Below are 16,170 nucleotides of genomic sequence, written 5' to 3' on the forward strand. Positions count from 1 at the left end.
AAGTGAAATTGCTGGGTCCTTCTTTGTGTCTTATTATATAGCCTTGTTTTAAAGTTTATTTTGTCTGGTGTAAGTATTGCTACTCCAGCTCTTTGTTTGTTTCTTCATTTCCATTTTTATGAAATATCTTTTCCATACCTTTACTTTGAGTCTCTGTGTGTCTTTAGATCTGAAGTGAGTCTCTTATGGACGGCATGTGTAAGGGTCTTCTTTTCTTGTCCATTCCACTTCCCTTTGTTTTTCTGATTGAACCATTTGATCCATTTGCATTTAAAGTAATTGTTGATAGACATGCATTTATTGCCATTTTATTATTCACATTTTTTATTTGTTCCTTCGTCTTAAAGAAGATTCTTTAACATTTCTTGTAATACTGGTTTGATGGTGATGATCTCCTTCAGCTTTTTATCTTTTGATTCTATTGTAGATGATAGCTTTGGTGGGTAGAGTAATCTTAGTTGTAGGTCCCTGCTTTTCATCACCTTGAATATTTTGTGCCAGTCTCTTCTGGCCTGAAAAGTTACTGTTGAGAAATCAGCTGACAGTGTTATGGGAGCTCCCTTGTAGATAACTCTTTTCTCTTGCAGTTTTTAAGATTCTTTGTCTTTAGCCTTTGGCATTTTAATTACAGGGTGTTTCGGTGTGGGCTTCTTTGGGTTCATCTTGTTTGGGACTCTGTGCTTTCTGGACTTGTGTCTCTTTCCTTCACCAGGTTAGGGAAGTTTTCTGTCATTATTTTTTCCCAGAGGTTTTCAATTCCTTTGCTGTCTCTCCCCTTCTGGTACCCTGTGACTGCTGCACTCACAGCTGTCCCAGCTGTCCCAGGGGCTCCTTATATTGTACTGCCCCAATTTTTTAAGATTCTTTTTCCTTTTTGCTGTTCTGATTGGGTGATCTCTGCTTTCTTATCTTCCAAATTGCTGACTTAATCTTCTGTTTAATCTGCTCTACCATTGATTCTCTGCAGTATATTCTTTATTTTAGTTAATGTGTTCTTCATTTCTGAATGGCTCTTCATGTTTTCTAGCTCTTTTTTTGTTTGTTTCCTATTTGTTGAAGTTCTCACTAAGTTCATCTACTTTACTCCTAAGTTCATTGAGCATCTTATAACTAGTGTTTGAACTAGGTGATCGCTTGTCTCCATTTTGTTTAGTGTTCTTTCTCTGGAGTTTTGTTCTGTTCTTTCACTTTGAAAGTGTTTCTTTGTATTCTTATTTTGGCTGATTCTCCGTGTTTGCTTCTATGTATTAGGTAGAGCTAACTACATCTCTTGGGTTTGGGAGAGTGGCCTTATATAGTAGGAGCCCTAGAGGGCCCAGTGGCACAGCCTCCTCGATCACCCAAGATGGGCACTCCAGGTGCGCCCCCATGTGGGCTGTGTGCACCCTCCTATAGTAGTTGAGCCTTGATTTCTGCCAACACCTCGATGGGAGGGGTTTACCCCCAGGCTGATTGACTCCAAGGACTGGCTGTGGCCACTGTGTAGGATCAGCTGTGCAGAGGTCGACCCCACAGAGCAGAGCTCATTTCAGTAGGGGTCTGGTGCCCGCTACTTGTTTGAGAGGTTTTAGGAAGGTTTGCATTGTAAGTCAAGACAGAGCACTTGTATGGAAAAGGCACTGAAAATGGTTTGCGTGGGCCCACAGTTGTGGTGAGGTGGGGTCTCAGCACATCGCCTGGGAAGGGATAACAGTGTTACGAGGTTGCTGGATGCTCAAATACGGCACCAGCCTGCTGGCTCTATAATGGGAGGGCCCAGCAAGAGAATCACAACCTCTGCCTGCACTTCTGTCTGGGAGAAAGCTGCCCCTCCAGCTCTTGCTTGGTGCCAGACAATTCAGTTCCTCCCTATGTGTCCCTGGTACCTTCTGAGCTGCTGCCCCAGTGCTGGAGCTCAGAGGAAGTGAATCTGGGTAAGTCTGAGCATGGTCCCTTTAGGAGGAATGCCTGGGACTCTAGTAGCTTCCCTCTCCCTCAGTCACAATCCCCGCTGGTTTTTCCAGTCAGAAGCTATGGGGACTTCTCTTCCTGGCACTGGGATCCTGGGCTGGGGGGCCTGGTGTGGGGCTGGGACCCCTTGCTCCTCAGGAGGGACCTCCTGATTTTTATCTTGCCCTGTGGGTATGGAACCAGCCCATTCCGCGTCTCAGCCCCTCCTACTAGTCTCAATATGGATCCTTCTCTCTGTCCTTAGTCATAGGACTTCTGTTCAGCTAGACTTCAGACAGTTCTGAATGATGGTTTTCCTATAGTCTAGTTGTAATTTTGATGTGGTTTGGAGGGAATCCAAGAACCTGCTCTGCCATCTTGATGGAAACCCCAGGATTCATAATTCCTGTACTCAGTAGTTTGCACCTCTCCTCCCCAAAGCAACCCGTTCAAAGAGCAACGTGAAACTTTGAGAGCAATGCTCCTGGAGGAAGAAGCCTGACTGCGACGATGCCAGAATTTTTTTGCACTATACCAGCTGCAGGAAATTTCAGAGCAGATGTGAGTCAATACTCAACTGGCACAAAAAAAAAAAGATAGCAGTAGCTCACTTACTAAAATGAGATAGTTTAATGAAGTGTGTGTAATTATTCATGGTTATTTAAATGAAAATAACAAGGGTTTTAAAAATATCAAAACCAGAATGTTTTGCATGTTTGTTGCACCATGCATCTATTCCGAGTAAAAGTAGTTTCAGAATGATCTCTTGTACTTGTTTAGAAAAAGAATGTATGTTTTAGCAAGTTTTAAGGGTGCATCTTCTTTTTTATGAGGCTGCAGGGGTGGGGCTGAGCTGCAGTGGCCATGAGCCAGGGCGCACCATGAAGTCGAAATGGGGGGACTCAGCCATCAGACATTTCACTGAAGCCTCCTCCCCGCCTACTGACTGGCATGTAACCACCCACGTCTCTAGTCTCCTCCCCCTCGTCTGTAAAATGATGGTACAGTCGCATCCACCTCAGGGGGTCCTGGGAGATTAAATGAGACAGTATAAACCAAGCAACCCACGGGAAGCCTGGCACACAGTGTACGTTAGGTGTCCATGAAGATCATTTCCAGCCCCCAGATTCCAGATGCGGACCCTGCCGCGGCACTGACAATAAAGCGTCGCCTGTGAATGCGCGCACCCCAACACCTGGGTGGGTGGCGTCCAGCAGCCAGGCGGTCGAAGCTGCCACCTGGCTGTGTCCTGCTTCGAAGTTCCTGCGTGAACAAGGCACCCACTTCAGGGAGACTTCCTGTAAAAGGCCTTAAAACAGGGTGTTCATGAATGCCATCCCCATGTTTTGTTTCAAAAACTCCAAGGAATCATGATTAAAGCCATTTGTTTTAAAGTTCATGAAGAAGCAAATGTTTTCAGTGTGGGCCGTGTGCAGCTAATTGGAATGCAGCCTCCGGTCCCAGGACCAAGGACTGCCCTCTGGGCGACACAGTCATTGCACCCTGGAGCCAGGAGACCGAGAACGCAGCCCCATTCTGAGCTGCCTTTCGGGCCTCCCCTGACCCTCCCCAACCTGAGCAAGCACAGTTCAGGCATCGGAAGGATTCTGGGAGAGGCACTGATGGGCGGGGCCGGTGGTGTGTGTGCGCATGCGTGTGTGCATGTGTGCCACAAACACTCTTCAGTTACACAGATAACAAAGTTGTGTCTGTACTTTGGAACTTCAGGGCAAACAATTACAAACTTCACAGTCCCCACAGGGAACGGTTCACGAAGCTTTCATCTCCAGATGGGATCCGTCAATAATCTTGTCACCCCTGGACTTCCTCCCGGCTCTCCACCAAAATCCCTGGCCAGAGCTTTCCCAGGATTAAGTGTTTTCCCAAGTCTCTTTTTTTCCAATTCTTACCAATTGGAAATTTTATCAAAATAAATCATTGTCGAGCCGCGCTCTCACACACAAAGCAAGAGAACAGGAAACAAAAGAGATGGGAACCCACAGAGGAGAGGGGGGAGGGGCCGCTGGCGCAGGCTGCTCCGAAGCGATGGTGGGACTCGAAGAGTTTGTTGCTTTGAATCAGTTTACCATGTTTAACCTTGAGGTCATCCATTGACATGTGTTGACAGTAGCCCCTGCTGTTCTTATAGGTTTAGTTGCTGCTCTGCTTCTCTCTAAAGGTTTTCCCTGCAGGTTTGCCCCTCCCCTGATCCTGCAGACTTATCTGAGTGGGAGGAGCATCTGGGTCTTTCTGGCACTCCCAGACATCAGAGCAGGGAAGCACAGGCCTTCACCCCTGTCTGTTCAGCACCTCCGCATTGGACGTGCAAACAACATTAAGGCTCACAAGGTTCTAGAATGATTGTCAAAGTCAGGAAGGTAGTGAAAAAAAGTTCAGAATATGGCATTTTAATAGTCATCTCAAAATCAGTGATTTTTTAAAGGGGTTGAAAACAGACATGTATTAAACTGGGAAAATACCAAAGATTTAAACTTAGCTACTTTTCATGTTCTGGAGAAGTTGATTTGCATGTGGTGCTGTTACTGGTGTTTCATCAGCGAGGCCGACTGTGTCGGAGAGAGTGTATTCTTCTTAGAAAATATAGGCTTTGGCAGAGTTTAAAAGGGGTACGTGGTACACTCTGTTCTGACTGAATGATGAAAATCTTTGGCAACTGTGCTTTCCAAGTAGAGGAAAGTGTTACCAATCATTTTGAAAGACACTAAAATCCAGTAAGAGGTTGTGGGTCTTTCCCTCCACGCTAAAATTGTTCTGAGGGAGTGCTTCATGGACAGTAACATAAATCATGGGGTCCTTGGCTTCTCACTCTGGCAGATCTCTACAAGGGGCTGGAGTCTCGGGGTCCTGGGAGAGGCCCCAGTATTCAACAGGACACCCCCTACATGCCCAGGGGAAACCGGGTGGGGAGGGGTGGCGGCCGTTCTTTCCCAAGAGCAGAGAGAGAAGGTCGTGTGTTTACTCTCCCCCAAAGGGGTGATTTAGCTTATTCTGGGACTTCTTATTATTCATTGTTATTGCTTTACTGTTTACTCATTACTAGTTTTCCTTTATCCGTTTCACCCAACCTACAGTCCGATGGTTCTGGACATCCTTCCTGCTCTTTCTTCAGCTCTTGCAGACCAGAAAGCTGCTGAATGTCACTTTACATTCAAGAAACATTTCCCATTGTGTCCCACGGGACTGTCTTCAAAATGCCAAGCAAACGTGATAGAACTATTTTTGCACCAGTAAAAGGCCTCGAGTATCTTGTTTGATGATAGTTAATTTGGTACCTTCCTCTTCCCAAACCAAAGAATCAGAAAAGGCATCAAAACGTTTAGTAATGGCCCTGGCTGGCACAGCTCAGTGGACTGAGCTCCAGCCTGTGAACCAAAAGGCTGCTGGTTTGATCTGGTTCAGAGCACGTGCCTGGGTTTCGGGTCAGGCACCAAGTTGGGGACATGTGAGGGCCAACAGGAAATCATGTCTGATTTTCTTTTCCACTTTAGTACTCAGAATTGGTGCATTGCTATGTTCATTGTTGTATGATTTCAAATGCAAATCCTGCTCCCCCACCCCCCATCCGCCAGTAGAACTGCAGTTGGCGGGGATCAAGGGCCTGTGTCTCCCACTGTGTCCTTGTCATGGTGTCTGACCTGTCTGTATCTTGTGATTTCCTGTGCTCCTGTTTTCATTTTCATTTAATGTGAATTTTATTTAAAATAACTAATTACTGAGCTAAACTTTTTATATTTTATTTTTATTCTTTCTTTTTTAAACTTTGTTTTTAATGTTGACACTCCCACAGATGTCCCCGTTCTCCGCCCCTCCCCTTGCCCACCTCCACCCAGCATTTTGTTTCCAAAATGTTGAGTCATTTCACACATTTATCATGTCCCTCCAGATGTCTCCACATCTCCTGATTATCTCAGAGAAGTGTCTCGTGTGAAGGGTACGGCCGTAATTCCAAGAAGAAGCCACAGTCACTTTAATTAATGTTGAGGCTGATAGATAGATGCCACATTTTCTTTTTTAAAAACTAGGGCTCAAAATTTTATAGGGAAAATGAATTTCTATGGAATGTGCTTATGCAGTTATTTAAGGAGACCTGGGTAAGAGTTATACAAAAGAGCCTATACATTAACAAGTTGCTTTACATCATCTTTTTAAAAAATCGTTTCATAGTAAATTGGAATATGGGAAGGTTAAACCAACTGGAATAATTCTTTAAATTCTAATTTAATCTTTCATTCCACATACACTTATTTTGCTTGTAATGACTTGGCTATTTTTCAAAACCCTCATAGATTCAGCATTCCCTTTTAAAAGTAAAGATTGCAGTATGTTCATGGAGTGGTGGTAAAAATGAAAACTACCTGATCCCTTATCTGAAATAAAGAAGCGATTCAATAAGTATTGTCACATATTCATTGGCTTAAATACAGACATTTATAGTGATGTGTAGAAGAGAGATTCACAAACTCATAAACTCATAAACTCACATGCAGACTACAAAATAGTACCCGTCACCTTATTTTTAAAAAAACATATATATCTGTGTATGTGCACAAATAAAAGTATGGAAGAATATTTATATCAGGGTGTAATTTCAGGTGTTTATAAATAGTTTGTATCTTTTAATTTGAATATAGTCAACATATTGCTTAAATAAAAATAGTTTTTAAAAATTACAAGCAATGACCTTTTAAAAATAATTTGTTTCTTCAGCTTTTCAGTCCAATGAAATGGAATGATAATGTTGTAGTAAATCAGGTTTTCCAACCAAACAGGGACATGCAAGCTGAGAAATAACAAGTTTGCTTTGGAGACAAACGGCGTTATGGAATTGAGAGTAATTTGGAAAATTCAGGATGTGTGGTCACAGCTGAGATGTTTAAACTTCCGGAGTTAATGGAAGGCTTTTTTCTTTTTAAATGTTATTATTATTATTTTTAGCCTCAGCCAAGACCATGCTTACAGATTTTAGAGAGAGGCAGGAGAGAGAGGTGGGGGAGAGAAGCATTGATCAGTTGTGTCCCACTATGCCCCCCAACCAAGGGCGGACGCCACAACCCAGGCCTGTGCCCTGATCTGGAATGAAATCTGAGACTTTTGTCTACAGGCTGACGCTCCAACCAGCTAAGCCACACCGGCCAGGGCTGGAGGTAGCAAAATGTTTTGGGAGGTAGGAAAATCCAATTTAGTGTGTGTGTTTCATATAGGCCTCGAAGAACGCCAGGATGTGATCTTATCAGGCAGAGAAAAGATGGAAAAATAGTGTATCACAGAGAACAGCTAGATGCTCAAAAAGGTAAAAACGATTCAAATAATGTACAAACTGTGTGCCTACAGCTGAGTATAGCTGAGAATGAGAACTGATGGGCAATGAGATTGGGAAAATGTGCTGGGCTGCTATGGAAAGCACCTTGAAAACTTTATTCTATAAAAATTGGGGTACTCTGGAAGGTTTCAATCAATAGAGGGATGACCTCATTGTCAGGGCATTTTTTAATTTTTCAATTACAGTTCCCATTCTGTATTATTTTTTGTCAGTTTTGGGTGTGCAGCATGGTGGTTAGACAACCGTGTGCTTTACAAAGTGTTCCCTAGACCTTTCCAGTGCCCAACCTGTGCCAGGCATGGTCATTACAGTGTTGTTGACTGTGTTCCGCACGCTGCACCTCACATCCCTGCGACTGTTCTGCGACTTCCAATTTGCACTTCTTAACCCCTTCACCTTTTTGACCCCGACCCCCAGACTCCCAAGCCCCACCCCATCTGGCAACCCTCAGTTTTTTTTTCTATGAGCTTGTTTCTGTTTTGTATATTGGTTTATCTTGTTCTTTAGATTCCACGTATAAGTCAAATCGTATGGTGTTTGTCTTGCTCTGACGTCTCTCACTTGGCATAATTCCCTCTAGATCCATCCATGCTGTCGCTAATGGTGAGATTTTGTCCTTTTTTATGGCTGAGTAGCATTCCCCTGCATGTACGTACCGCAGCTTTTTTATCCACTTGTTCTCTATTGATGGGCACTGGGCCGCTTCCAAATCGTGGCTGTTGTGACGACACCGCAGTGAACACAGGCATGCTTATCTTCTTTTGAATTAGTGTTTTGGGTTTCTTTAGATATATTCCCAGAAGCAAAATTGCTGGGTCAAAAGGCAGTTACAATTTTAATTTTGGGGGGAACTCCACACTGCTTTCCACAGCGGCTGCCCCAGTCTGCGTTCCCACCAACAGTGCACGAGGGGTCCCTTTTCCACGTCCTCCCCAACCCTCGTTTGCTGGTTTATTGATGGGAGCCATTCTGACAGGTGTGAGATGATATCTCATTGTGGGTTTATTTTGCATCTCTCTGATGATTAGTGACACTGAACATCTTTCTGTATGCCTCTTGGCTGTCTGTATGTCCTCTTTGGCGAGGTGTCTATTCAGGTTCTCTGCCCATTTTTTAATTGGGTTGTTTGTGGGTATTTTGGTATCGAGTTGTATGAGTTCCTCACAAATTTTGGATATTAATGCTTTATCAGCTGTATTATTGATGAATATCTCCTTCCATTCAGTAGGCTGACTTTTCCTTTTGTTGATGGTTTGCTTTGCTGTGTGTTAAAGAACATTCTGGGTGCTGGGAAAGGCAGGCAGACAAGGGCGGCCAGTAGAGACTGCCACTATTGGTCCTGGGGGTTGGGTTTAGTAGCCGATGACTTCAAAACAGCTATTATAAATGCATTCAACCCATTCAACAGTGTTCAGAGAGTTAAAGGAAAAATGGTCCTAATAATAGAGAATCTCAACAGAGGAATAAAAACTTCAAAATAGAAATTCTAGAGCTGAAAAGTACAATAAACTGAGATGTCAAATTCACTAAATAGGCTCAGTAGCAGATTGGAAGTGGCAGAGGGGAGAATAAGTGAACTTGAAGGTTCATCAGCAGACATGACCCAGTCCTGAGAAAGAGAAAAGATTCAGGCACACAGCACCCCAGAGGCCTGGAGGGCAGTGTCCAAGGTCGGCCATCCAGCGCCCCAGTTGGAACCGTGCCATTGGCCTCAGACCTGGGAGGAGTGGCCGCGAGGGAGAGCTGCCTCCTGCCGTGAGAACTCAGGTCCCAGGACTGGGTGTGCCAGGGACAGGGGTGTAAATTTCATAGAAAGACTTCTGAGAAGGCGGTCTCCACACCCACCCTCACTCGTCTCTGCTTCCCACAAACAGTCCTTTCAGCCTGATCGTCAGCACGAGCAGCCAGTCCACCCTCACCCCCAGTCCAGCTTCGGTGGAAGGTGTGTCCAGCTTTGGCGGACAGTGTGTCCGGCCCTGAGACTCCTTCTCTCCCCCTCCCTTAGCCAAGTTCGCTGTGTTTCCCTCAGTGAGACTCTTTCTCATCATCCTAACATATAGCTTTACACTCAGTGTGGAATTCCTGTGCTTTTCCAAAGTGGGTATAGTTTTACATTTTTCTAAGGTACATAAAAATAATGCATACTTCATGCAAAGAAAACACAAAAGACTATGAAAACAAAACCACCTGTCATCAGATCACTGAACATTGTCAATTACCTTAATGGGTCCCCTTTTCTTCCGATACTTACATGTATATGCTCTGTATCATATAGATTTTGTACGCCTATGGAATCCTATGCCTTTATGATCTGATTTTTAAATCTACTAAAATTCAGATTTTTTTCCATACCAATAGACATAGGCCAATAGCTGATTTGGGGTTACTCAGCAGAGAAAGCTGAACCCCAAGCTAGGGGCAGCAGGGTGGGGAAGAAGGGCATTTTAAGGGAGGGGCAGCAAAAGAGAAAAACAAGCAGACCCTGGAATGTGGGGGTCAAAGGGCAAGTGCTCGCAGAACCAAGGGCCCTCTGCTCCCCCCGCCCCTGCCCGAGTCACTGCTTCCGCTCACAGAATTCCTCTTGTCTTTGGACATTCTCCGTCATTTAGAGAAATCGTAAACATCTCAAAAAGAGTAACTGCACGTCTTCGCCACAAAGAAACAAAAAGGCTTGAACTTCTAAGATCTGAGGGCGTGTCAGGAAAGCGTCGTTAACATACAACAAGGCGTCATTATCAGAAAAGTAGACTTGGTGTTTTTGTTTCTCCCAGCCTCACACGCTCGCTCGGACAAAAAGGCCTCTAAAGGACATCTGTCCATCAGATCTTGAAATTTACTTGCTCCACCACACATTAACGCATGGCCATTACCAGCCTGGAAGGACAGCTTGGGTGACAATGAGGCCCTACAGACCTGTTGCCACAGAAGGTGCCTCTATTCTGCGTGAGGTCACCCCACTCCAGGTGGCCGTTGCAAGGCCGCGAGTTTCTTCTTGTCTCTTGGACTTTCTCTCATGTCCTTGGAATTTTGCTCTGTCCCGGGGCCAGGCCATCTGCTCGGGGCCTTTCCATTCGCACTCTTCCAGACTTCTCTCTCCTTGAGAACTTTCTCCTCCCCCTGTCCTGAGCTCTTTTGATGCCTCTGGTTTCCTGAGTAAGAAATTCACGGACCCGCCCCTTGGACCTCACTCCCTTGGCTGTTGGATGGAGGGGAAACAAGTGGTTCCTCAGCCTAAAATCTGAGCTGGGCACCCACATGCTGTAGGCAGAGCTACACCTTGGGGACATGTCCCTGTCTGTGTGTCTGGGCCACCCATCACCCTGCTCCAGGACCCTTCTTTCCCCTTTTGATTCCTTCTAAATTCAGTTCTTTGTTGAAGGGTCTGTTCTACGCCACCCCCCCATGTGTCTGACTGCTCGGGACCCCACGGCCATTTCTTTCTTGGGGGCATTCTGGCTTTTACAGCCAGTCCCATTGGGTCAATTGCTCTACTTTTGCTTCTTACAAGTTGACCTTGACTCTCTGAACTGTGGGTAAGCTCCTCAGGGAGGGAGACACAAGGCCTGTGCTTCACTGGTGTTCTCCCAGCCTGGTGTGCCTCTGTCGTGCCAGCCACACCGGGGAAGCTGCGTGTGTGGCTGCGTGTGCACACCGGAAGACTCGTTTGTACGTCTGCAGCTGATCGTGATGGGTCTTGCCTATCATAGAAGCATTCATTTTTGATTAGAAAGTAATGCCACCGATCACGTTAGAGACATTGTCATTACTAGAATTAGTCATGGCATCCCTTCCTGCCACGGAGATGCCACCTGAATTATGATTACAGTCATTTGTAAGCATGACAAGGCCTCACTATGGTGTCTTCTCATTGATTTGAAATGGAACCGGCCCATGGATGTCAGTGTGGAGTTGTTTTGGCCAGTGATAAAGATAGCCATGGGCACCCCACACTCCAGGGTCACACCCAAAGCATAAGCGATGTTTGTAGCAACTGTGAGGGGCCTGATGGCTACTGATTGTGAACTAAGAGCTGAATTAGAAATGGTTCCCTTTGCAACGTGTGCTTCAGAAAATCAGCACAGAGTCACCTGGATCTTGTCCCTTAGTGTCAGAGACCTCCCTTCTCCTTTCACAGCACAAATCACGATGAGTAAGATTCCTTGTGGTTTTCGCTGAAGCCAACTACCATGATGTCCTCTAAGCTTAGAATTTCTTAGGTTTATTTGAACGGGCTAAACCAGACAACTGTGGGAGAGCCTGCTGCCGGCCATTGGGGTCCATTCCCTGGGATTTAAGGAGCCAGCGGGTCCCTTCCAGAGCGTTGAGTCTTTTGTGTACCAGCATTTTAAAAATCTTACTTATGATTTTGACCTTTGTATATTGAAGATATTCTGCTGCTCTGGTTGTAAGGATATTTAGAAATCAATATTTTAACATATATCTCACAGCAACTTGCCCCAGCGTTTATCATTGCAACTCAAATTCACATAATGTCTATTTGGATTTTAACAACCAGGAAGAGTTAAGAAAAACCCTCTGTTGGAAACCCTTCAAAAGTATCTAATTAGGCTAGAGTTGTGCTTTTCGCAAAATGAAGCAATGTAATCCTTTCATGGTTACAGAAAACAGTCGTTTGAGTCTTTTATCAGATTGGCTTTCCAACCCAGCCTAGGGGGCAGTTCTTTTTGTGTAAAAGTGAATTTGGAGATTAATGAAGGACAGAACGGGTACATGTGGATTTACGAGCACTTAAAAATAATTGTAAAAATCTTTGCCTCTGTGTACTTAAACACAAGATGACCCACTTGTTCTAAGCAGATTGCCTTAGGAAAAAGATAAAAGCATTTATGCCTTTGATCAGACTTAGGTAAATTGGACGACAGGTGGTTTTAGCTCTTTGTAAGAAAGACGAGTTTCTAGTACCTTGTTTCAGGAAAAATACCATAGCTGGTGACATGCATCGGCATTGGTGTCTGCTGACCTCTCTCAAAACCTGAAAGACAAGCTGCAGACCCAGAGCCCTTTTGACAGCAGGCAACAAGCCAGAGCTGACTGGGGCTCCAGCCGGGAGGCCAGAATTGCAGCCAAGCCTTTGTGCCCTCTGGAAACTCGAGTGTACTCAGAACTTCCTTACAGGTACACAAGCTGTTTGTTAGTTTATTTTGTACTCTGAAATGATGGCAGGTTCCAGTCACACACGCAGAGACCAAAGTAGGTATTTTGAGCAGGAAGGGATTTAATAAAAGGGTTTGCATTGCTGCTCTTGTGGAAGAACTAGAAGCGAGGAGGAAGGAGACCAGGAAGGACCCAAGTCCCTGACTGCTCACAGCTTCACAGAGCCTGTGGCTCCTTATCCCTTTGCCCTGTGTGGTGGGGAGTGATGACAAGCACTGGCTGACTTTTGCAGCCACCAACCACTGTTGGGAACTGGAGCTGTGGCCGTAGCCAAGAAAGGAATTCTCACTACCTCCCACTCGCCTTTTGGTCTTGTACTTGTCCCCCCAGGCTGGCAAAGGATTCTGGGAAATGCAGTTTCCACACCTCTAGCTCCCGGGATGCAGAAGGGAGCGCAGAGAATATGTGGCCCTCACAGTACTTTAGGTGACATCACAGCACCTTAGAAAATATGAAGTTATGGCATTTTAATAATTTAGACATTTATTTTTAATTAATTTTAATGTAAAGTATGAAAGTGTCATTTTGACAATTTCTCCTATGAGAGTGAAAAATGATCAGCTTTATGTTAAAGTGCATTTAGTTGCAAGTTTAAAGAATACTTAGGGTATATTTTAAGTCACTCAACTCAAGCGCAGATAAACAAACACATTAAAACGATGGCTCTCTCCAGGCCCTGAGAAGCATGGCTGTGTTCCTAGCCAACCCAGCTATCTGACATACAGCCAAGTCCACAGTGTGGGTATTCGTACTTGACACTGGTCGGCATTTTTCTGAAGCCAAATGCTTTGTCTGGCAGTGGACTCGCCTGTTTGTATTCTGAAATTATATGTACTTGTCTTCTGGCTGCATTGTTTACATGTTTAATTCCAGTAGGGAATTATTTCAGATAAATAATCGTCTGCAAGTTTCCTGGAAATTGTCACGCCTTGAGAAACCAGTGCTTACTGATGGTAAAACTGTCCTAAATGACCACAGCTGCTGCTACTATATGTCTGTAAACCTTTTCGTTTCTTTCATCTGCATTAATCTCAGCAGCTCTGCAGATGGGCTAGTGACTACTGTCCCCATTTTATTTATTTATTTAATTTATTTTTTAAATTTTTTAAAAATTGAAACAAATATTTTATTAATATAAGTGTGTCCCAAATACTGCACTGAACATGCCTTATGTTAAAATTTTATTTGTTGTTCATCTACAATACTGATTTTTTTAAAAGATTTTATTTATTTATCTTTAGAGAGGAAGGGAAGGAGAGAAGGAGAGAAATATCAATGTATGGTTGCCTCTCATGAGTCCCCTGCCGGGAACTGGCCTGCAACCCAGGCATGTGCCCTGACTGGGAATCGAACTGCAATCGTGTGGTTTGCAGGCCCACGCTCAATCCACTGAGCTACGCCAGCCAGGGCCCCATTTTTATTTCTCATGATGTTAGGTGACAGGTCATTAGCAGTAGAACCAAGGCAAGGGTTGAGTTCTATAAATAAATATGACACTTTGCTTGTGAATATGCATTTGTGAGACTGTTCCTGTTGCAACAACATTCATTTTCATGCTGTGGTCTAAAGCAGAAGCCTGTTAGGGTGAGCATGCCATTTGGAGGGAGGCAAAGGCAGTGGGTGTGGGGGAGGCCTGGGTGCTTTTAAGGGAGTTTTCAGCCTTTTCTTACACGTGTTCCAAGTGGGTCTGCCGGGGAATAAGGGTGCGGTGGGGTCCTTACTGCTGGTGTCCTCCCTCCCACTTTGCACAGGGAATTCTGCCCCTCTCCCATCTCACGATGCCACACGGATGGGGTGGGGGTTAGAACCTGTGACGACCAAACAGGGGGGCAACTTGGAATGTTGGTTTTGGCGTTAAGGAAGTAATTAAGAAAGTTAATGACTCTCACGATGTGATTAAACAACTTTTTGTAAGTCTGGTGGTTTCCATTTCTTTCCTTACAGTAATATTGTAGGCGGACTTTAATAGCATGTTGTCAGTTAATAGAAAAGTAGAAATACTTTTGATGATAGACTGTGAACCTGGCATATAACTGAGAAAGAAGCAAAAGGATTGAGTGACGTGGCAGTAACAGAACCCTCTCCATTCCCATTCACCTTTTCATATAGACAAGCTTCTTGGCACATACATTTATAAAAATAAAAAAAAGAATAGAATTGAGGAAATTGAGGTTGAGCCCTAATAGGTTCTAGGAATAAGCATTCTTCATCCACAGAGTACGTGAACTAACTGGGAAGGGTGAGATTTTCTTAACATTCTTGGAATGGAAAGCAGCAGTTCCAACAAGATTTTACTCTTGCGTAATGGTTCTGTTCAAAATTCGCCGTATCTTACATTTTTATCCATTGTGGTCTAAAAGTAGCTGTAATTGTAAGCTAATCAGAAAACATTCTGATGTTTAGAGACTAGATTTTTAAATAGAAAAACTTTAAAATTAAATCTTAATTTATGTACATTATTATATACAAAGGTATAAACCATAATAATGTTTGTTTACCTCACCATTATGAACACAATACACAGTGACACATAAAATACTATGTTTAAAGGATGCGAGAAAGAAAATAAGAATTGAAAGAGGAGAAGACGTGATGCCAAGTGTTAGAGATTTGAAGAACTTGTTTTCGGCAGGTGGTGGTAGATTTCAAATGGCTGAGGTGCTCGGACTCCTCTGGAGACGGTTGAAAGAATGATATAGCGACATTATTGGACAATGTCAGCATTTATAGCATAGTAGAAATTATACCCTTGGCCATTGGCGAAAGTGACAGGGAAAATTTTTACAAATCAATGTGAAAACACATGTGATTGATTTTTAAATTTTATGTAAGGAGGATACGAGCAAAACTCTGTGAGGATCACTGACCTACACACAAGATAAGGTCACGTGCCTTGAGTGTAAGCATGGCCACACGTCCTCCATGTGCTTCTTTGTCTTCCAGTTTGACCTCGTGTGTGTCAACGCTTGGATGCTGGACCTCACACAAGCCATCCTGAACCTGGGCTTCCTGGCCGGAGCCTTCACCTTAGGCTACGCAGCAGACAGGTAGGCATTGCTATGACAACACAACGTGCATGCTTGGAGATGAAACACCGTGGGTTGACTATTAGAAAAATAGACTTACCAGATGCAGACAGCAATGCTAATTCCTCTGCTCGTGACATTCACACTGGTTTGACTGGACTAATTCTTTTCTTCTTAAACTGTGGCTGTCTCCTTTGTCCTTGAACTGCATAGGTGGGTCTGAAGGCATCTGTGTGGAAGCCCAGACCTGCCAGCAGTGGCTCCCCCTGGGGCTGACAGACAGCGGGCTGGACGCTGCGGGTTCATCCTGCACTTCAGTCCCTCACTGGTTGTGGTTTGACTCATTTGGTCATAGGTCAGCCCCTTCCAATTTTGGTCCATTTAATTGAAAAATAACAAACCATGTATTTTATTCTACAGATTTAAAACTGCAAAGAAAAGTTTTCCAAAAATCATTAAAAGAGTTTTCTTTATTTAACATTCACCAATATACCAGTTAATGGCAGACACAGAGCTTGTACACATTCAAAGTCATGCTTCCCATTCCAGTATCCCCGTTTCAGACATGATTGGTGTTAGCTGACATGTTCTTGTTTAGCTGTTCCTTCATCCCCATTCTAACTATGAAAATACTTGTAGTAATTTCACAATTCCCTCCATACTCGTTAGGACAGGGAGAGGAAGCTCTGGCCCTTGACC

At 44.1% G+C, this 16,170-nt stretch overlaps 1 protein-coding gene across 1 annotated transcript in view; it reads left to right on the top strand.

Annotated features, from left to right (window-relative positions):
• SLC22A3 (solute carrier family 22 member 3) overlaps window positions 1-16,170 on the top strand; it is a 74,399-nt gene that overhangs the window by 23,531 nt on the left and 34,698 nt on the right. The window contains exon 2 of the mRNA XM_037058919.1: window positions 15,389-15,492. Coding sequence (XP_036914814.1) covers window positions 15,389-15,492 — 104 coding nt within the window. The remainder of the gene's footprint in view (window positions 1-15,388; window positions 15,493-16,170) is intronic.

This window comes from Sturnira hondurensis, unplaced genomic scaffold, assembly GCF_014824575.4.
Source record: "Sturnira hondurensis isolate 20B ecotype Veracruz unplaced genomic scaffold, ASM1482457v3 Scaffold0000167, whole genome shotgun sequence".
NCBI classification, from domain to species: Eukaryota; Metazoa; Chordata; class Mammalia; order Chiroptera; family Phyllostomidae; genus Sturnira; species Sturnira hondurensis.